Raw genomic sequence first — 23,157 nt, 5'->3', positions numbered from 1 at the left:
TGAAGAGATGAAGTCCAACTTTGGAATGAAAGGAATAGAGTAAAGGTGGTGTCACACACAGCGACGACGACAACGACGTCGCTGCTACGTCACCATTTTCTGTGACGTTGCAGCGACGTCCCGTTGCTGTCGCTGTGTGTGACATCCAGCAACGAGCTGGCCCCTGCTGTGAGGTCGCCGGTCGTTGCTGAATGTCCTGCTTCATTTTTTCGTCGTCGCTCTCCCGCTGTGAAGCACACATCGCTGTGTGTGACAGCGAGAGAGCGACGAAATGAAGCGAGCAAAGAGCAGGAGCCGGCGTCTGGCAGCTGCAGAAAGCTGTAACCACTGTAAACATCGGGTAACCAAGGGAAGACCTTTCCCTGGTTACCCGATATTTACCTTCGTTACCAGCCTCCGCCGCTCTTGCTGCCAGTGCCGGCTCCTGCTCTGTGCACATGTAGCTGCAGTACGCATCGGGTAATTAACCCTATGTGTACTGTAGCTAGGAGAGCAAGGAGCCAGCGCTAAGCAGTGTGCGCGGCTCCCTGCTCTCTGCACTGTGACATGTAGCTGCAGTACACATCGGGTTAATTAACCCGATGTGTACTGTAGCTAGGAGAGCAAGGAGCCAGCGCTAAGCAGTGTGCGCGGCTCCCTGCTCTCTGCACATGTAGCAACGTTATGATCGCTGCTGCGTCTCTGTGTTTGACAGCTAAGCAGCGATCATAACAGCGACTTACAAGGTCGCTGTGACGTCACAGAAAATGGTGACGTAACAGCGATGTCGTTGTCGCTGTCGCTATGTGTGACACCAGCTTAACAGAGGTCTCCACCGCTATACTATCTACGAGATTAGACTCTCAGAACACTGATCTGTAGACAATCTCATATCAGTTACAATATCTTGCTGATTGTTGGATGATGCAGAAAATAGAGGTAGGTAAAATAAAATTGTCTGTGGTCTACCTGAAACGATTGGGCCAAATGACGTGAATAAAACACTTTTCCACATCTTCAAATCTCTATTAAATGTCCCACCAGACTCTCCTCTGGAACTTGACCATACTCACAGAGGTCTTGGACCCAAATCCCTGCATCCTGAGTACCCAAGATTTGTGATTTGCTGGGAACGTAGATATCAACAAAAGGATGCATTAATGCCTCAGACACGTACTGCAGTCAACATACAACATCAAGGGAAAAAAATGCAAATACTTCCATACCTCTTGAGATGGACCCCAAGAAAAAGAAAAGCACTGAAACCCCTTCTGGAAATATTACATCAACACAATATCTTCAACACCTGGGGTTTTCCTTTTCGTTTAAGGGTTCATCAATCAGTAAGAGTTCATGTCCTCAGCCACCCAAGAGGTACTGAGGTATTCACAGCAGCCCTTCATATTCCTCCTGACACAATACCAGATAGGCCCGCTCTACCTATGGGGCTTGAAGGGAAAGATCCATCCCGTCTTCTTACACAGGGACAGAAGGAACCCAGAATATGAAATGAAGGAATTAAAAGTAGCATGAGAAAATATTCAGGAGATCCCAATCCTGTCTGACTGTTTCTATACCTAGGTCAATCTAATATATAAAGCTCAGTGTATCTATGTATGTATGTATGTGTGTATGTATGTGTGTGTGTGTATGTATGTCCGCTAAAGGAATCTGCACCGTCACATTTACAATCATGAAATTTTTCACAGACGCCCCATGTGACCCAGGGAACGTCATAGACTATGTTTTGACGGGAAAAATTAACCCCGCGTTTTACAGTTAAGGCCGCTTTACACGCTGCAACATCGCTAAAGCGATCTCGTTGGGGGTCACGGAATTTGTGACGCACATCCGGTCGCTTTAGCGATGTCTTTGCGTGTGATGCTTTAAGCGATTTTGAATCGATACAAAAACGGTCAAAATCGCTCATCGGTGACATGTCCCCCTATTCTCGAATATCGCTGCTGCTCGGTGTACGAAGTAGTTCTTCGCTCCTGTGGCAGCACATATCGCTATGTGTGACACCGCAGGAACAAGGAACCTCACCTTACCTGCGGCCGGCCGCAATGAGGAAGGAAGGAGGTGGGCGGGATGTTACGTCCCGCTCATCTCCGCCCCTCCGCTTCTATTGGGCGGCGGTTCGGTGACGCTGCTGTGACGTCGCTGTGATGCTGAACGAACCGCCCCCCTTAGAAAGGAGGCGGTTCGCCGGTCACAGCGACATCGCAGAGCAGGTATGTGCGTGTGACGTTGCTGTAGTGATAATGTTCGCTACGGCAGCGATCACAGGATATCGCATGTACGATGGAGGCGGGTGCTTTCGCGCTCGACATCGCTAGCAATTGCTAGCGATGTCGTAGCGTGTAAACCGGCCTTTAATCTCAAATATCATGGCTCCATTAAACTGAATAGGTGGGAGCTGCAGGCTATTAATAGCAACTGTCAGTGGTTGCTATAGGAACAAAATAAACTGTTAGTGTAAGAAGCTTATGTGTGAGGTAATAAGATGTCGGTGGTGAGACAGAAAGAGACAGACAGAGACAGACGTGGAAAGAGACAGACAGACAGAGACAGACCTGGAAAGAGACAGCTGGGCAAAGAGACAGCCGGGCAAAGAGACAGATGGGCAAAGAGACAGATGGGCAAAGAGACAGAACGGAAAGAGACAGACGGGCAAAGAGACAGACGGGCAAAGAGACAGACGGGCAAAGAGACAGACGGGCAAAGAGAGAGACGAGGAAATAAACAGACGGAGAAAGAGACAGCTCTGGAAAGAAACAGACTGGGAAAGAGACAGCCGGGTAAAAAGATAGCCTGTCAAAGAGACAGATGGGTAAAGAGACAGACAAGCAAAGAGACAGACGGGCAAAGAGACAGACGGAAAAAGAGACAGCCCTGGAAAGAGACAGACGGGCAAAGAGACAGACCTGGAAAGAGACAGACCTGGAAAGAGACAGACCTGGAAAGAGACAGACCTGGAAAGAGACAGACCTGGAAAGAGACAGACGCCTCCTGATGAAGCCCAGGTGGTGAAACGCGTTGAGGCGCGGTGGGAGGGAGCCGCAATCCCTGCTGTAAGTTCTGTATGATCCACTTTGTTGATGTGCAAGCACTTCTGGATTTTGTGTGTGAGGTGTGTAGCTGCAATGTGCGGCGGGCGCCATGGCTGGTTTGTGAATTGTGGACTAACGATTAAATAGCACACACCTCTTTGCCCCTTATAGTGGGTGGGGGTATGTGACATCCACCTAGCTGTCCAACCGATTGATTATTTGTGAGTTGGGCTGGTCTGTACGTGCCCTCTGGCTCAGACGTATGAGCCAGGGATTGGGGTAATTTCTATCTCCCTGATACACTATCTTGGGAGGTACGGACTAGTTAAAATATAATATATGTCATAGGCCATGCCCCCATACATGTTCTGGTAGATTGTGATATAATGTGATATTTACCCTCTACATGTGGCATACCAGTTACATGGTGATGGAGGAGACCAAAAGACGCTGACAATTGTTTATTGTAATTAGCTTAATCCACTAGGGATAATCAAATATATAGACAGTGTCGATTTTTTGTCTCTTCCTGCCATTTTGTATGAAAATTACTAATAATGCTTTCACGCATACAGTGACCTTTTGATGCAGTATAACTATGTAGAAAAAATCCCTGATCACTAAGATTCTTTCTGTGTATGTGAGGGATTTTTGTCGGTTCCAACCCATCTTTTCCCCAATGATTGGGAGTCGCAGTTGTATTTCTTCTTGCCTTGCTGTGCCCTTTTGTCCATATATGTATTTTTAATAATTTTGTTATCAATAAAATGTATTTTTTAAGGAATATTAGCATCATATGTATTCTTCTTTAGGATATAAGTGGTTTCAAAGACAGACGGGGAAAGAGACAGACGTGGAAAGAGAGACACAGACAGACACACACACACAGAGACAGACAGAGAGATAGAGAGAGACAGACAGACACACAGATGTCAACAGATAGAAACAGACAGACAGAGACATAGACACAGACAGACAAAAAAAGGCACAGACAGAGAGACAGGTAGCGACACACAGACAGAGACTGGGAGAGAGAAAGAGAGACAGTTACTATCCCGGGCAACGCCCGGGCACTACAGCTAGTACTAGTATAAAAAAGCAGGACGGTTGGTGGTATATAATTATAATAATCTCTATTTCTATAGTGCCAACATATTCCGCAGTGCTCTAGAGGTTCAAATAGAAACAAACTTAAGTAACAGTTATAGAAGATATAATAATTAACGCAAAAGTAAAGACAGCCCTGCTAGTAAGAGCTTACAATCTACAATGGAGTCAGGTGTGGGGGGTTACACAAGGTTCAAGTGTTTATTTACAAGGAGAATTAATGTTCTGATATTAGGGAGTGTGATAGGCCACCCTAAAAAGATGTGTTTTTAAGGAGTGTCTGAAGCTGAGTAGGTTTTGGATTGTCCTAGTTTCTTGGGGTAGAGAAAGTCGTTTGTGGAGCTTAGAGAAAGGGTAGGGTGATAGACAGAGATGAGGGTGGAGATGTAGGGGAGTACTATGTTGTGAAGAGCTTTGTGGGTGAGAACATGCAATTTAAATTGTATACTACAATATATGGGCAGCCAGTACAATGACTGGCACAGAGTGGAAGTGTCCGAATAGCGATTAACCAGAAAGGTGACCCTGGCTGCAGCATTAAGGATGGACTGGAGAGGGGAAATACTAGTGAGGGGGAGGCCAATTAATAGAGAATTACAGTAAGGCTATGTGCGCACGTTGCGTACTAGCCCTGCAGAAATTTCTGCAGCGATCTGAAGAGCACACATGCGCTTCAAATCGCTGCAGAAAATGTCCGTAGAGAAAAAAAAAAAAAAAAGCCGATTCCATGCGCTCTGCCTGAGCTCCTGCCATAGACAGAGCAGGAGCTGTCGGCAAAGCGCACGGAAGAAGTGACATGTCACTTCTTAGAACGCAGCGCTTCGGGCAGCAGCCGAAGCGCTGCGCTCTAAGACGCCACGTGCGCACGGCCCCTGCACAATCTCCATAGATTGTGCAGGGGACGCAGGGCGCATGCAGTTACGCTGCGCTACAAAGCGCAGCGTAACTGCATGTATTTACGCAACGTGCGCACATAGCCTAATAAAGGCGGGAATGGATTAGGGCCACAGTGAGGGGTTTTTTTTGTTTGTTTCCATGGTAAGAAAGGGGCGGGTTTTAGAGATGTTCTTCAGGTGTAGGCGACTTTAGGACTGAGGAGGGAGTGAAAGGTGCCAAAGAGCTTTTTTAGATTGTTGGAAAGTGAGGAGATCTGGGTGGTGAAGTAGGTCTGTTTGGCGAGGTGAAGGGCAGAGTTATAGGTTCTTAACATGAATTTGTAGTGGATAAAGTTTTCTGCTGTGCGAGTTTTCCTCCATAAGCGTTCAGGACTCCTAGAGCATCGCTGGTGAAATCGAGTTTGGGATGTGAGGGCTGTTTTACTCCGTGTTTGGAGGTTCTGAGGGTGCGGGGCGCTACTTGGTCTAGGGTGCTTCTGAGAGTTTCATTGTCGTGATTACAGCCAGATCAGCACAGGAATGAGAGGAGATAGGGGACAGTGATGAATGTAGAGAGTCTGTAAGTGTATGAGGGTCAATGGCCTGTAGATTTCTGAATGTGTGATAGGTGGGAGCGTGCTGGATACCTGTTTTAGCAAAATATTTGTGTGTATAGAATTGGATACAGTTTACACTTATGCTGATGTTTCATGCATTATCTGGGCCCTTTGTGGTCTATAGTTTAATTATAATTACTTGTCTACCTTTATTACTGTATTAAAAATTCAAAAAAGCTTGATAAATTATAAGTAAAACTTATTTGAATTAAAAGAAGTCAAGATTGCACTCACCACAATGAAAGGAAAGGCTAAACCCACCACAAATAGTATCAGCCACATGAGGGAGCCACAAATCATGTAGGCAGCAGGACGGGCCATCTGGTCAAATATCTCAGCCGGCATTAAACCAGTAACTCCAGCTATTAGTTTATTGAGGAAAAGGAAAAATGCATCATCAATGTAATTCAATAGCAATATTCAATAAATAACACTAAATACATTCAAGTAAAGGAGATCTATAGGTTCTATGCTTAAATATATGCCTTCTAGGACATATTATGTAAGTACAGTAGTATTAGGCTTACCTGGACCAATTCCAAAGCTCAGAATATAGGCAAAAATGCAGACCATGCTGAGATATGGCATCCATACAATGTGTCCCTAGTAAACAGGAAACATTTGTTTAGGCTAAGTGAGATTTAATATTCAGTAGAAGAACACAGGTTCAATGAACATCACTATAATTTAGCCTGTTTAGACAGGCTGACCCTGCTTATGATATGCATAGAACTATCAGTAATAGATGGTTCTATGCGCATAGGCTGTCATTGTTCTTGGCAGCACTTGTTTACATAGGATGATGTGCTGCCGAGACCAATTTAAATAATGACATGATGGGGGCGTTCTTAGGAATTATTGGGCAGCATAAATGCACCTTTACTAAACTCTTCTACATTTTGATACAAGTGGCTTATACATGTGGTTCAGAGCCTAACAGTCTACATAGTTTTTTATACTGATATACATCATCATATAATCTAACGTATGCCAGAGCTCAGTATACCCAACCTAGCCTATCCTTAAAGAGAGTATTATATAGTAGTAAATCATATTTTCCAATAACAAAGTCTAAAGGAACAAATAATAATGGCACAAGGATATTTGTGATTATCTTACACTTAAAGGCAAATACAGATACAGTATCATGTTAAAATGATTTTATTCTTAAGGTGGTGTCACACATAGCAACGCAGCAGCGATCACGATCAGCGATCTGACCTTATCAGGATCGCTGCTGCGTCGTTACATGGTCGCTGGTGAGCTGTCAAACAGGCAGATCTCACCAGCGACCAGTGACCAGCCCCCAGCTAGCAGCGATGCGTGGAAGCGTAACTAAGGTAAATATCGGGTAACCAAGGAAAGCACTTCTCTTGGTTACCCGATATTTACCTTAGTTACTAGCGTCCGCCGCTCTCACGCTGCCAGTGCCGGCTCCCTGTTCCCTGCACTCCTAGCCAGAGTACACATCGGGTTAATTATCCGATGTGTACTCCAGCTACGTGTGCAGGGAGCAGGCACTGGCAGCGTGAGAGCACACCGCTTAGCGCTGGCCCCTAGGACTCCTAGCCAGAGTACACATCGGGTTAATTACCCGATGTGTACTCCAGCTATGTATGCAGGAAGCCGGCACTGACAGCGTGAGAGCAGCGGTGCTAGTAACTAATGTAAATATCGGGTAACCAAGGAAAGGGCTTCTTGGTTACCCGATGTTTACCGTGGTTACAGCTTACCGCAGGCTGCCAGACGCCGGCTCCTGCTCCCTGCTCGCTTCATTTCGTCGCTCTCTTGCTATCACACACAGCGATGTGTGCTTCACAGCGGGAGAGCAACGTCCAAAAAATGAAGCAGGACATTCAGCAACGACCGGCGACCTCACAGCAGGGGCCAGGTCGTTGCTGGATGTCACACACAGCAACAGCGACGGGACGTCGCTGCTACGTCACAGAAAATGGTGACTTAGCAGCGACGTCGTTGTCGCTATGTGTGACACCACCTTTAGTTACGAGAATAATTGTAACAAATATAATAGTTTTACATGAAACTTATAGAATTTGACCCAATTGTAAAAAAAAAAAATACAAAAAGCTTGTACCTGCTGAGATAAGGCCACCATGAAAACTACTGCCCACACAGACATCAAACCGTAACCCCCCATCACCAGTACGCGGCGTCCAACGCGATCGATGACTAAAGTCTGAAAGATAAAATTGTGCATTGATTGTGCTGGGTTGGGTTGTGCATTGGTCCTTGGAAGACAATTTTTAGAACTCATGCCTCCCACAAAAAAAGGTTAAAGCATGTGGATATGTTTGGGAGCAACTGTATCTTATTTATTGCTGGCTGCACAATGTGTTAACTAATTCATTCTAATGGGAAAGTTTATAAGGCTGGGTTCATATGACTGCACTAAGCCCTATGTGCTACCTGTTGACATGCTCTGACCAGTCTAGTGAACTAAGCAATTTTATTTTTAAATGGACCATTGATTTGTATGAAAATTCACTTGTGTGCACTTGGCCATGGGTAATTATTAGGTCACTGTACATGGTGCATAAGGACAGCATACTGAATGAATACACACTCGTCTGAACAGGCCATAATTCCTGTCTCCCATCTTCTGAGCTCCCCTCAATTCAGTTATGACCACATGAGAGCTGAATTTCAAAGATGACCTAGCTGCTCTTCTCACATGTTTGGTTAAGTACTTTTATTTCCCCAAATATAACAATCGTAAGACCTTTTTTTTTTTTTTAGAAATCTGCATTGTACTTTCCACTTATATTACTTCTGAAAATATACGATTTAGACCAGAATCACACAGCACCTTTGGTAGCACAAGGGCATAGCAATGTTGATCTGATACACCATATCTAATGAATATCAATATTGTCACCAAAAATCCAAACTTGCTGGATGTTTGGACCGAGGTCTCAAGTTGCACGCGACTCGGCCATTGCAGTCTGTAATATGTCACATGCGGCTGTGACTTGCTTTCCACTTTTCTACAGATTGGTTGTTTTCTTTTAAATTGAATCTGTCACCATTTTTTGTTATCCTTTCTGAAAGCAGACTGATGAAGAAGTAGAGACCCTGAGTCCAGCGATGTACGATGTTTTTCCAAAAATAAGACCTCCCTGAAAAATAAGCCCTAGCAGGAATTTTCAGCCTTTTTGGAGCAAGGCTTAAATATAAGTCGCACCCCAAAAATAAGCCCTAAGCGGGCTTTACACGCAACGACATCGCTAATGAGATGTCGTTGGGGTCACGGAATTCGTGACGCACATCCAGCCTCATTAGCGACATTGTTGCAAGTGAAACGCAGGAACGACCGTTAATGATCAAAATTACTTACCAAATCGTTGATTGTTGACCAGTCATTCCTATCCCGATTGTCATTGCTGTTGCAGGACGCAGGTTGTTCGTCGTTCCTGCGGCAGCACACATCGCTATGTGTGACACCGCAGGAACGAGGAACAACACCGTTCCTGCGGCCGCCCGCAATGAGGAAGGAAGGAGATGAGTGGGATGTTCGTCCTGCTGATCTCTGCTCCTCCGCTTCTATTGGGCGGCCGCTTAGTGACGCCACTGTGACGCCGAACAAACTGCCCCCTTAGAAAGGAGGCGGTTCACCGGCCACAGTGACGTCGCTAGGCAGTTAAGTATGTGTGATGGGTGTAAGCGATGTTGTGCACCACGGGCAGCGATTTGCCCGTGACGCACAACCAACGGGGGCGGGTGCTTTCACCAGTGACATTGCTAGCGATATCGCTGTGTGTAAAGCGGGCTCTAGTCTCAGTTCAATAATGAAGTGTCCATGCAGATAAAAAAAAGTTAAAGAATACTGCAGGACACTTCATTATAGAAAGCAAAAAGAGAAGAAAGAAGACAGAAGACTCTGCGATCATACTCACCAGATGCCGAACGGGAGGACCTGCAGGAAAACGCACACCCACACACATCAGATCACACATCCACACGCATCAGATCGCACACCTACACACATCAGATTGCTCACTCCCATCAGATCGAATACCAACACACGTCAATCACACCCACACACATCAGATCGCACACACAATCAGAGCACACACACACAAACATCAGATCGCACACACAATCACACATCAGATCGCTCACGTAATCACACATCAGATGACAAACACACACACACTCACCACACCCAGCAATACCGATTGCTTCTGTCCGGCAGAGAATCCTAGGATGCAGTGCGGTGGAACACATCGTTGCGTTCCACCGCCGAGTACTCCATGCATTACACTGCACTGGGTCCCATCTAAACCTGCTGGCTGGAAGCAATCGGTAACGCCAGATGTGGTGAGTGAGTGTGTGTGTGCAATCTGATGTATGTTTGTGTGATCTGATTATTGTGTGTGCGATCTGATGTGTGCATGAGTATGAGTCTGTGTGAGTGTGTTGACCAGTAGAAGAAGGCGAGCAGCATACCTGCTGGGAGCGCCCGCCAAGGATCGCAGGGAGACCTGGGAGCCACGCAGACGTCCGGTGTCTGGTAGGTATGAATGAGTCTCCTGGGACGGGGGGGGGGGGGAAATGCTATTTTTTGGGGGGCAAACCTACCCCAAACTGTGTTTCCCTAAAAATAAGACCTTCCCGAAAATAAGCACTAGGGCTTTTTTGGGGGCAAAAAAAAGTATAAGACAGTGACTTATTTTTGGAAAAACATGTTATCACTTACTCTGCTGGTTGCTGCAGTTATAACCTTTTGTCTGCTGCCGATCTACCAGTTCTCTGAATGCTGAGCTCTGTATAGCCCCACCTACTCCACTGATTGGCAGCGTTATGTGTACACTCTGCATAAGCAGAACGCTGTCAATCAGTGGTAGAGGCGGGGTTATACAGAGCTCATGAATATGGAAGACTACATGACAGCAGGTTTAATAGATCTCTAGTGATAATAACCTGCTGATGCGACTACTCACACAAGTGATGGAAGTGAGAAGCTCACAACTTCCTGTGCCAATCACAATATACTGAATCTTCTCTGAGGAGATCCCGGCTTCTTGAAATACATAGGATGCATAGAAATACATCTAGGGACACAAATAACAGTGATGATAATGTGGTGAAAGATTAAATTGAAGACTGAGAGGGTTGAATGCCTACAAGTAGAAAAGGCAAGTGATGATGGTCTCACCGAATCATTGCCACAGAGTTGCATAGCACTGCTGAGAACCACTATAGTAAGAAGCTGCCGTCTCAGGGATGGCTCCCGTATCAGCTCACAGAGGCTCTTTGGTTTCTGTCCTTGAATAGCTGTCTGCTCCGCCATCATCTCCTCCACCTCACTACTTAAATCACAGTTTCCCCGAAGCCGACGTAAAGCTGGACACAATGATTCAGCAAACAGGATACCAGTTATGAGACCTTACAAGAATGCACATGCTACAACTGTATAGATTTTCACTAGTAATTGAGAAAATTCTTACCAACTATACAGGAATCTTTGTCCTTCAGATCTATTAACAAATATCGAGGGCTTTCAGGCACCCAGGGAAGGACAATCAGCTGTATGATACCTGGAACCGCATTACTGGCAAGAAGCAGAGGCCATACCTCCTCACTGCCCAATATCTCCCTACAATTAGATACAGAATTTATAGAAACATATATACATGCGGGACTTATTGCTTCTTTTATAGCAGTCAGATATACCATCACAGTTATCTCATGTGTATGGCCAGCTAGAACTATAATGAAACTGTTTATTCTGTAATCTGTCCTAATTATCAATATAACAGTGTATAAGTATCCCTCTTAAACGCTCTGCAGCTCACACAGCGTCTACTGTGTGGAGCAGTGGCAGATTTCCCACTGTACACTGCTCAACATAAATCAGTACATCCCCTTGGAAAAGATTTCAATCAATATCTCACTGAATACAAAAACAATTTTCACAATTTTTACAAGTTCGAGTCACATAGAACCTTTTTTTAACCCATAACATGAAAGGTTAATAATATAACTTCAATTACACAATCTTCAGTTTTACTCTAATTAGTTGATGCAAAAATTAAACAGTGTCGGGGATCTACATTTAATTGATGAGATCAATCACTGACATACTGCTCTATAGTGAAAGAGAAAATGCTCTATGCACTTGGTAGACGTGCACTTCTCCAACATGACAATAATCAAAAACATAATCAAAAACAACTCCTAGTTCAAGTCAACTACATGAGGAAAGAGTCGTTTTTGACTTTGACAAATGTTTAACTTTTGAAACGCGTTGACAATAAACCACTCAATTATCCTGCAGGCCTGGACTCTATTTGCAGTCAGCAGCGCAGAACCGTCCTTTCCATGTGCTCATCATTCCTAATCCTTTAGGACACTGCAGCAGCTATTTTATGTGACTATCGTGGTTGTGGCTGACACAACCATATCAGGTGAGCATATTACCTTTCTACCTACATGGTAATACTTGAAAAAAACTCTACTGTGCTTCACCCTTTTATCTAGTAATGATCAAAATCAAACATCTGTTTAATCTGGGAAGAACAGGGTAAGGCTAGGTTCACAAACTGCGTTTTTTTGACGCTGCATTTTTGTGCGTTTTTTGCGGCAAAAACGCACAAAAACGCACCCACGGCAAAAAACGCGTGCGTTTTTACCGCGTTTTGGTGCGTTTTTTGCTGCGTTTTTGCTCACTGTGTTTTTCATGCGTTTTTTATCAGTGAACAAAAAAAAAAAAGAAAAAAGGTCTGATGTCATTTCCTTCTTCAATATGTTCTTCATTCTCCACTAGTGTATGCAGAAGAGCAGACAGCTGCAGAACTTCAAGGCTCAGCATGCTCCATCTAGGACTGTATGCTGGAGGGAGAGGCAGGGGGAGCAGAACTACAAGGCTCAGCATACTCCATCCAATAGTGTATGCAGGAGAGCAGACAGCAGCTGCCAAACTACAAGGCTCAGCATACTTCATCCAGGACTGTATGCAGGATTTCTTTGCCCTCAAAAAAATGGCGTGGGCTTCGCCATATTTTTGTATGCTAGCCGGGTACAGCAGGTAGCTATGGGCTGCCCCCAACCCCCAGCTGCCTATTTGTACCCGGCTGGGAACCAAAAATACAGGGAAGCCCTTTTTTTTTTAATTATTTCATGAATTTCCTGAAATAATTAAAAAAAAAAACGACGTGGGCTTCGCCCAATTTTTTAGTCCAGGCCAGGTACAACTAGGCAGCTGGGGATTGGATCCGCAATGCAGGGTGCCCAAGCTTTCTGGGCACCCCGACTGCGAATTGCAGTTCGCAGCCACCCCAGAAAATGGCGCTTTCATAGAAGCGCCATCTTCTGGCACTGTATCCAACTCTTCCAGCTGCCCTGATGCCAGGTGGCTCGCTGGGTAATAATTGGGTTAGGGCTAGCTGTGTATTATCAGCTAGCCCTAAGCCCGAAATTCATGGTGTCACGCCAATATTAGACATGGCCACCATGGATTTCTAGTAAAGATAAAAAAAAACACAACACAGAAAAATATTTTTATTAGAAATTAAACACAACACAATTAGTGACTCCATCTTTATTGAAATAAAGAACCCCCCTCCGCAGTAATCCTGGGTCAAGGGTCCCGCACCGTCCAATCCGGAACCAATATCATCTGATCGGTTTGCTGGAAGGCAAAGCGATCAGATGATGTGTCAGGTTCAAGGGCCTGAATCACATGACACAGCAGCTGATTGTATAAAAGCAGTTTATACAATTAGCTGATGCATCAGTGCAAAAAAAAAAACTACTCACTTCTGTGCAGCGTCGGACTGGCTACCGGAGGAAACTCCAGTAATGCCAGGCCTGGATTCAGGTAGTTTCATAGTTTTTAAGGTTGAAGGGAGACTCTAAGTCCATCTAGTTCAACCCGTAGCCTAACATGTTGATCCAGAGGAAGGAAAAAAAACCCCAATGTGTCAAATAAGCTCCAATGGGGAAAAAAAATCCTTCCTGACTCCACATACGGCAATCAGACTAGTTCCCTGGATCAACACCCTGTCATACAATCTAATATACATAACTGGTAATATTATATTTTTCAAGAAAGGCGTCCAGGCTCTGCTTAAATGTTAGTAGTGAATCACTCATTACAACATCATGAGGCAGAGAGTTCCATAGTCTCACTGCTCGTACAGTAAAGAATGCACTGCACTGCACTCCGGAGCTCTCACCTGAGCTCCAGCGTGCAGACGAGACTGTACAGCGAGCGCCGAGTGACTGATTCCCCGGCACTTGCAGTCAGTTCATGACAGCTGCAGACAGGCCGGGGTGATCTCTGGTGCTGTCACCTGAACTCCGGAGATCGCCTGTGTGCAGCTGTCATGAACTGACTGCAAGTGCCAGGGAATCAGTTACTCGGCACTCGCTGCACAGTCTAGGCTGATGCATTAGTGCAAAAAAAAACAAAACAAAAAAATGAAATTAAAGAAAAACCAACTATAAGCGTCCGTGATGGCTCCCGTCAGACCGCTGCAGGAGCTGCCGGTAATCAGCTGATGAAGTCTCCTGACGCATCAGCTGATAGTCGGCCGGGCGGTAAAATCCAGCGTCACCGCGAGACTTACGATCAGCTGATGCGTCAGGTGACCGCATCAGGTGATCAGCGCCAGGTCCTGCAGCCATCGGACGTGCCCGGGAGCCGGCACACAGCCGGAGTGGGGGCGGCGGTATCGGGAAGAGGAGCTGGGAGCGGACATGGCATCGGGAGTCTGCAGACAGGTGAGTATGACATTTTTCTACTGTTCACTTTTGATTTAGCAGCCGCTTCCACCTCCTGCATGGGAGTGGACATGGCACCGGGCGGGAAATGGAAGCAGCGGTGGTGGTGCCGGGAGGATTCACGCTTCTGTGTTTACAAACAGAAGGAATCCTCTTCCTGTATATGTCACTTTACTACCCACCCCTTGCGCTTATAGCTGCGTTTTTAGTCATAGAAACGCACTAAAACGCAGCTATATTTGCAATTAGCGTTTTTCATTGCGTTTTTGAACATCTCATTGAACTCAATAAGTGGAAAACGCAGTGAAAAACGCAAAAATAATTGACATGCCGCATTTTTGTGGGCACCACAAAAACGCAGCTAAAAAAAACGCTGTGTGCAGACAGCAAAAATGAAAACCCATAGACTTTGCTGGGGAAGCAAAGTCATGCGGTTTTCTGAGCAAAAACGCACCCGAAAACCGAGCAAAAACCCCGTGAAAAACGCACTGTGTCAACTTACCCTAAAAGTGATTCAGTGGCCAAGTACAGTATGTCTCCTGATCTGAACCCAATCAAGGAATTATGAAAAGACAAGTTGTCATCACTCTTGATCCAGCATCTAGGCTCTAAAAGGGGGTATTTTTGAAGAATGGAAAAAGATAGCTCTTGCAATATGTCACCAACTTGTTCATTCCATGCCTAGAAGACTTGGTGCTTTAAAAATCATGGAGATCACAGGAAATACTAGATGTAGTAGTTTTTGATGTGGGGCGTATTCATTTTTGCATCAACAAATTGTAGTATAATGGAAGATTTTGTGATGAAAGTTATTAATCTCACTTTCCTGTGAGATTTTGTTTTATGAAACTTAACATTATGAAAATCTTGTAAATTGTTCTTCTGTTCAGTGAGATATTTACTAAAATCTTACTTTTCAAAGGGGTGTACACATTTATGCTGAGTACTGTACCTTGAGAAAGCAACTTATGGCCTAATATAATGTGAGCCAGCTTTTCTGATTTCAGGTCACGTGGGTCAGAAGTGGACCGGCGAAAATTCACTTGCACACCATTACACAGATATCTAAGAGTGATTACAGAATTACAGAGGGGTCTTCTACTTTAAAGAAGCACTCCCATGAAGAATTTCTCTTACTAAATCTATATGGGGTGCCTTGTGTGTGTATTAATATACTCACCTACCTCAGTCTTTAGAGCAAGGCCTAAATCTGTGTTTGGTGTGCATTGAGTGTATTCATATACTCACCTATCTCTGACTTCTTCAGGATCCAGCCTCATTCTGCTCATCTTCTCAATGACGTCAAGACTCTGCAGGCTCTCAGAATGACACTGCGCTCTGCGTGACCCGGAAGTGACTTTTACAATGTAAATGTGGCACCCCAGGGTTCAGTTGCCACAAATATACCTGTACCTGGGGCAGGGAAGGATTTCCACATCAGGTAATCCCACATACAACACTTCCACTCCAAGCCTGGAGGGGGAGCTCTATAAGCCGAGCTCAGGTGAGGTCCCCTTTAAATCCAGGTTTGGAGGCGGAGTTAGAGAGACAGTTGACAGTTGGTGAAAAGGAGACTGTGTGAGCAGAGAGTGAGGGAAGACATCAAAATGGAGAGGGCAGTGCTTAGCCCGTACGAGTAACTGTGTGACCGCCTGAGGTATCAGGAGTGAGGCAAAAGAGGAGTGACCGGGGAGATGGAGCCAGATCGGTTCATCCCCAAGGAACAGCGCTGATTATCGGACACCGGCGTCCGAGTTTGTGAGGGATCTAATCTACTCAGCAATAAAGACCGGACGCCAGGGAGACTCCAGATCTCCTGGCCGCAGCAGCACCTGAAGGCAAAGCCGCTACACAGAGCTTAGGGACCGCAGTGAGTACAGCAGTGCCCCTTAGAGAAGCTCCCGCCGCCTGCCATATAGGTGAAGACAGTGAGAGAGGAACAAGGTATAGCTACAGACAGCCTAGGACCAAGGAGAGACACAGCGCAGCAGGGAGGCCACACAACTAACCTGGTGCAGAGATCCTGAACTGTTCCCAGATACCCAAAAACTGTCACATCAGAAACTGAACCCATTTTTATTAACACCTGCAAGTAAAACCTGGTCAGAGTTAATGAACCAGCCATGAGCCATAGGCTGCTGCATTAAAGTGACAGTTGAAAAGGCTGTGAAGAAAAACCGCCATATCTGTGTACTACTAAAACTGCCCTGGGGATCCTGCTTCACCTACGGGAAGCGTAAACAACTGGCTGCCTAACAATCACCCCAGAGGTCTGACCTGCACCCCCAGTAACCATACTGGAACCGTAGGTGGCGTCACGAAATACTTTTATTTTTTTTAATTTTTTTTCTTTATTATTTTTTTTATTTTATTTTTTTTTTATTTTTATTATTTACTGACTTTCAGCGACCACCAGGGCCACGGAACCGGGCACAGGCCCCCGTGACATAATCCCATTAACCAACACCCGGAACCGAGTACCCCACGGCCCTGGGGCGGGTCATAAGTTTGTGGAACGAGGAGCAGAACAAGGCTCCATAGGCTTTAATTATAAAAGAGACTTTTGGCTCACGCATAGAGGGTAGAGGGTAGAGTGAGCCGGCTAGTCTGAAGTGCAGTGATGTTACTGAGAAGAGTAACAGAATAGCGCTGACTTGTGGAGAAGGTGGAATTATAATAATACATACACACTACACTACATAAAAATATTTATTAAAAAAAAAAATCATGGGAGGTCTTCTTTAAAGGAGTCATAAAATAAAGCAAAACCGCTCCAAAACTTATTAAAAGATACCAAAAATCCAGATAATATTTTATACATTCACTTGAAGCCTTCAATTCATGTTGCTCTGTACAATGGAGCCATTTAGATAAGTGAGGTGTATGGTGACTTAATGGGTTGAAAAATATATTACATTTAAAGCAGACCTTTTACCTGCTCAAAAAATATTAAATACCTTGTAAAACCCCTGAGCTCTGCTGACACTTACACTTCTTTTGTGTTTTGACCTGGATCATTGCATTGCAGATATTCCCATGACTTTCTTTTGCAGCGCAGTATGTGAAATTTTTGTTTGTTGTGTAACTGAGGTTTTTCCTGAGCCCTCTTTGGGGGTGTGCGCTTTCACCCCTTGAAGGTGTGCGCTTTCACCCCTCCCTCCCCGGCGCTGTCATTCACAGCTTGGCATCGTCTGAGACTGTTTGATCAGCTGCCAATCTTGGAGGGATGGGTGAAAGTGCATGCCCTTAGATAAAAAGGTTAAAAAAACCTCCCAATTGGACCGCACAGCAGAGATATTACACTACAAAAGCAAAAAATGTGAAAATCTATGCAATGAAGTAACAGTACAAAATAGAAAAAAGGGCAGAATCAGGGGAATTGTCTGATTTTTACCAGGTATTTACCGTAACTCAAGTTTTTTGAACAAGTGACAGGTTCTCTTTAGATCAATATGAAAAAAAACATTTTTCATTTTCCATATCTTTACCTGAGTCCTACCACTTGCCCCATAAGTAGCCCGATAGCAGTACTGACTGCACACGATAGAGTTCCTGTGCCACGTAGTTTTTTGGGGGAACTTTCTCCAAGATACATTGGTTGAATATTCATGCTGACCCCTTGAGAAAAGTAAAAGTGTTATTAAAGAGTGATAGATCTTCCAAAGACAGGGTAGGGGAATTGACTGGAGTGCACCACTAATCAAAATGATCAAGGTGGGTGCTCCCAAGATCTTCCAAAGAGACATGCATTCTTGTTATTGTGCCTTTATTTTTCTCAGTTTTCACCTGAATTCACACCCGCTAAGATTCTCCCCAAAATGATCATTTCAAAGGACTTGGCATAGCGGCTGAACCCACAAAGGATTGCAGAGAGTATTATAAATACATTATTACAGAGCAGAGACTTCTTCCTGCAAAAACAAGAAAATGATTTTACTACAACTTCTAAAGATGAAAATAGATACACACATTCATTCATAATAAAAATACAAATCAGAGGCAAAAAAGCATATCATTTTCAAATCAAATTATTATAGCAAACAAATAGTACGTTTAGACAATCTTCTGCCCCAGTTGTGGTTTGTTAAAAAAATGTATTAAAAAATAAGAACCCGCAGTGTACTCACCTTCCCCAGGTCCACAGGCGAGCCTCTCCTGCTGCTCTCAATGTGGCTACACCGACAGCGAGGCAGCCAATCAGTGAGTTCATTGGATTTGAAAGGGGCGTGACACATACCCGGCAAAGCTGCTGAGCTTCTCTAGTTGGCTGCTGCATCACAGCCAGTGCCGGACACTGGGAGCAATGGCAGACATTCTCCCATGGGCACGGGGAACGTGTTAGTACAGCGCATTTGTCATTGTATAACAAACTGCAGGCGGGGTAGAACATTGTATGAAAGTGGACAACATCTTCAAATATGCAGGAATTTTTTTTTGTGTTTTTATTTTATTATTCTTCTAGAGTGCATTAAAAACGACTATAAGCGATATTAAACCAAATATTTTAGTGGCTTGAAAAATGTTACAACTTTGAAAAAATAAATTTGGTTTGTCACCATTTGTTTGAAACTCACAACTATTTATTTTTCCGTCAATAGAGTCAGGTAAGGGCTTGATTTTTGCATACCAAGCTGTAGTTTTTTGCTCCGCAGCATCACAAAAAATGACAATTCTGACATTTAATATTTTTTAACACTTTTTTTTGGCTTTTAACTTTATATTAAGGAATATTATTAACCTGCAATCATCTGTACTATACATTGAACTATATGACGATTGGTAAATGGGCTTGGTTTATTGTAAAAGAGAGGTGGCTTAAGATGTGACCCTGTATGCCAAAATATTAATGCTCATTTGAAGCACAAAGTAAGTTCACTAATAGGGGAGTAGTGTAAGCTTGGCCCTAAATCTATAGATGCACCGAATCGGCATAAGCCACTGTGATGAATGTGCTGCATTCTAGTCCGGGTTTAGGTCTCATTTAAAAGTCCATATATTTTCTTGTACATTAAAACAACAGACCAGTTTTCTTTAGATTTTGATCAGGGTTCGGTCACTTTTTACCAAGTGTTTCATCAGTTTTTTGTTTGCAAAAAAAAATTAAACATTTTTCAAACCAATAAACAGTACAAAAAAACGGACACAGAATGATTTCACATGAATGTCCTCTATGTGCTGTCTTCTTTTTTTTACCAGGGCCCATTGGTTTTAGTGGGCAAGTTTAACCAATGATTAGATATAAACGGACATATCTCAAGTTTCTATTTTTGAAGATACAGTTAAGTTGTGTTTCTTATATCTGTTATCACCTTTCTCTCCACTTGTCTATTTTTTATTATATTAATAATACATTAATTAATATTATTTTATTATATTTTTTTCTAACACATTACCTGTAGGGAAATCTGTTAAAGACACCTTAAATTATTATTAAGAGTGGCGATTCTCAAGTTGAATGTCTGTGAGTTGCTGTTCTCAGAGGTTGGAACTTGTCACATCAGGTATGTGTGGACATTGTGGAGTAGACACCTGGTTTGTGAAGTAATGTTCTGCTGCTTCTCCATTAGGTATTTGTGCACCCACTTGTGGAGACTTATGAGACTCTGGGCGGCGCAAAGGTGGAAAATAGAATTGAGCGAGCACCTTACTCTTCGTACTTGCTATACTCATGAGTACTATCTAATACTCGAGTATTCATTCCAAATAGCATGTGCAATGCAAGTCAATGGGGAAAACTCGCAATGTAGCGAGTAATCTGAATTCCACACTATTTGCTACTCGCACGAATAGTACGGCATTCAGGTTACTCGTTACATTGCGAGTTTTTCCCCATTGACTTGCATTGCACACACTATTCGGAATGAATACTCGAGTATTAGACACAAAAAAGAGGGGAGCCAGCACTGCTTATGAGTGGCATGCAACAATCAGAAGGTAAAAAGTGTAATATTCACAAATTCATTCCTACTGTGACAATTCAATGAGATTTTTGGCAAATAATTGATCAATGATTTGAGCCCCCCTGCCCCGTCACGGCAAATCTCTATAAGGGGGGTCCCTACACTATATTTATAATTTATATACGTGCCATAAGGTCTCGTGTAATGCGCAGGACCGTATAAGAACATCACCTACCTGAGAAGTGTCAGAACCGCTCCCATGCTGCAAGGGCTGACAACTGCGAGTAAAAGGGCAGTCCAGGTGCCAGTGTGTGTGGCAGAACCACACACACCAGCACAATGTCAGAACTGGCCCCCACAGTGCCAGATCAGCAAACATGGATGAAGGGTGGAACAGCCCCAGGCAGGTGGTGCTTAAGTAATAATGCCTATGGAACAGGAGGCGGTGGCTGTATGTGAACAGGCACCAACATAAATTTTGATGGCAACAGAAGGAATTTGCAAACCACACTGGGCGTGCACGGCAAGGTGGCGGTCAACCACAGACCAGCTAAACGCAAAAAACGCATCCATGTTTGCTGGTCTGGCACTGTGAGGGCCAGTCCTGACATTGTGCTGGTGTGTGTGGTTCTGCCACACACACTGGCACCTGGGCTGCCTTTATTCGCTGTTGTCAGTCCTGGCAGCATGGGAGCGGTTCAGACATGTCTCGGGTAAGTGGTGTTTTCATATGGTCCTGCTCATTATATGAGACCTTATGGTACATAATAATTTATAATATAGCGTTAGGGACCCCCCTTTAGAGATTTGCCGTGACGCGGCAGGGGGGCTCAAATCATTGATCAATCATTTGCAAAAAATCTCATTGAATTGTTACAGTAGGAATGAATTTGTGAATATTACACTTTTTATTTCTTCATTGTTGCATGCCATTTATAAGCAGTGCTGGCTCCCCTCCTTTTTTCGAGTATTAGACAGTACTCATGAGTATAGCAAGTACAAATAGTTAGGCTCTCACTCAACTCTAGTGTAAAAGTCTAAAACAACATGTTTCAAACTGAAATTGAGCCCTTTCTATAGACAATATGGTAGACCAATGGCCATGTAGTTTGGGGAAGGACTTGGCTTGAACATGAAATTCATTGGCATGAAATTTGTTCAAGTGTATTGGAAAGTGCAGCAGACTGTGATTTCCTATGCAGAAAGCCACTGCAAAACATGGATCCCTATATAGATGCACCCCATGGCATCCATCTAGTTTATGTATGCTCCCCAGCTGAAGATGCATGTCTGTCCCCTTTTATCCAACAAGAGGCTTTTTTAGCTTGGTCTTTTGACACAATTTCTCAGGATTCAGACTTACTTGCATCTGCATTATTGTTCTTCACTAAAGCTTATATAAGAGTACTACATCCAAATACAAGTAGTAAGATGAGCCCCCTCCATGCCCTTGCTATATTAACCCGTGTGTTTTACATTATTGTGTTTCTCCTCTTCCCTCTGATTTAGGCCCTACATCAATTTATAGAGAAACAGGAGAGTCTAAGAAACTCATGTCAACACTTAATGCTCTCAGAAGATGAAATAATTTGTTACATGGATTAAGTAAATCTATGAGAAAGAAAACTACACAAGGTCATTGAGCTAAAAGCAAAAAAGCCATTTTAGTATATTTTGTCAATATTGCTATATCATTGCTTTAAAGGGGTTCCCATTAGCTAAAGTGTCCCTAATAAAATGTTTTTATGTTTATTTGTTTTTAAATAAAACTAAAGAACTTGGGGCATCTTGCAGTTGCCTAACACAACCACGAGAAATATACGACAGTCAGGAGATGGAAATTTAGGCTACATTATGGTATACACTGTGTGCAGAATTATTAGGGAAGTTGTATTTTAGAGGATTTTTTTTATTATTGATCAACAACTATGTTCTCAATCAACCCAAAAGACTCAAATATCAAAGCTTAATATTTTTGGAAGTTGGAGTGGGTTTTTTTTAGATTTGGCTATCTTAGGAGGATATCTGTTTGTGCAGGTACCGTAACTATTAGGGCTTATGCGCACGTTGTGTAATAGCATACATTTACGCTACGTATTGCACTGCAGTGTAAATGCATGCATCCTGCGTCCCCTGCACAATCTATGAAGATTGTGCATGAGACGTGCGCACAATGCTTTTAAAAACGCAGTGATTTGGGTGCTAAAATTTTGACCCAAATCCGTGCGTTCCTAAAAGCAGCATGTCAATTATTTCTGCATTCTGGACTGCATCCAGAATGCAGAAATAATTGACATGCTGCTTTTAGGAACCCACTCTGTCTATGGTGGGGGCAGCATCTCGAGTGCATGAAATCAGCTTTTTTTACAATAAAAACTGCATTCATTATGCAGTCTTTCTGCAGCGATTTGACGCGCACATGTGCTGTCAAATCGCTGCAGAAGATTAGGCAGTTACGTGCGCATGAGCCCTTACAGTGCAGAATTATTAGGCAACTTAATTAAAACCAAATATATTCCCATCTCACATGTTTATTTTCCCCAGGTAAACCAATATATCTGCTCAAAATATAGAAATAAACATTTCTGACATGCAAAAACAAAACCCCCAAAAATTAGTGACCAATATAGCCCCCTTTCTTTATGATGACACTCAATAGCCTACCATCCATAGATTCTGTCAGTTGCTTGATCTGTTTACGATCAACATTGAATGCAGCAGTCACCACAGCCTCCAGACACTGTTCTAAGAGGTGTACTGTTTTCCCTCTCTGTAGATCTTACATTGTATGAGGGACCACAGGTTCTCTATGGGGTACAGATCAGACGACCAAGGGGGCCATGTCACTATATTTTCATCTTTGAGACCTTTACTGGCCAGC

The 23,157-nt window shown here is 43.7% G+C and overlaps 1 protein-coding gene across 4 annotated transcripts in view; it reads right to left on the bottom strand.

The window, feature by feature from the left end:
* Positions 1-23,157, bottom strand: part of SLC2A11 (solute carrier family 2 member 11) — a 91,077-nt gene that overhangs the window by 18,183 nt on the left and 49,737 nt on the right. For all 4 annotated transcript variants that reach the window (XM_075321547.1, XM_075321538.1, XM_075321556.1 and 1 more), the window contains exons 4-11: positions 18,163-18,287; positions 17,865-17,994; positions 11,100-11,248; positions 10,808-10,995; positions 10,593-10,703; positions 7,727-7,828; positions 6,159-6,234; positions 5,866-5,993 (exon numbers count right to left, since the gene is read on the bottom strand). In XM_075321547.1, coding sequence (XP_075177662.1) covers positions 5,866-5,993; positions 6,159-6,234; positions 7,727-7,828; positions 10,593-10,703; positions 10,808-10,995; positions 11,100-11,248; positions 17,865-17,994; positions 18,163-18,287 — 1,009 coding nt within the window. The remainder of the gene's footprint in view (positions 1-5,865; positions 5,994-6,158; positions 6,235-7,726; positions 7,829-10,592; positions 10,704-10,807; positions 10,996-11,099; positions 11,249-17,864; positions 17,995-18,162; positions 18,288-23,157) is intronic.

Source organism: Anomaloglossus baeobatrachus, chromosome 1, assembly GCF_048569485.1.
Source record: "Anomaloglossus baeobatrachus isolate aAnoBae1 chromosome 1, aAnoBae1.hap1, whole genome shotgun sequence".
NCBI lineage: Eukaryota > Metazoa > Chordata > Amphibia > Anura > Aromobatidae > Anomaloglossus > Anomaloglossus baeobatrachus.
The sequence above is the reverse complement of the archived record's forward strand: the minus strand, read 5'-3'. Positions and strand labels throughout refer to the sequence as shown.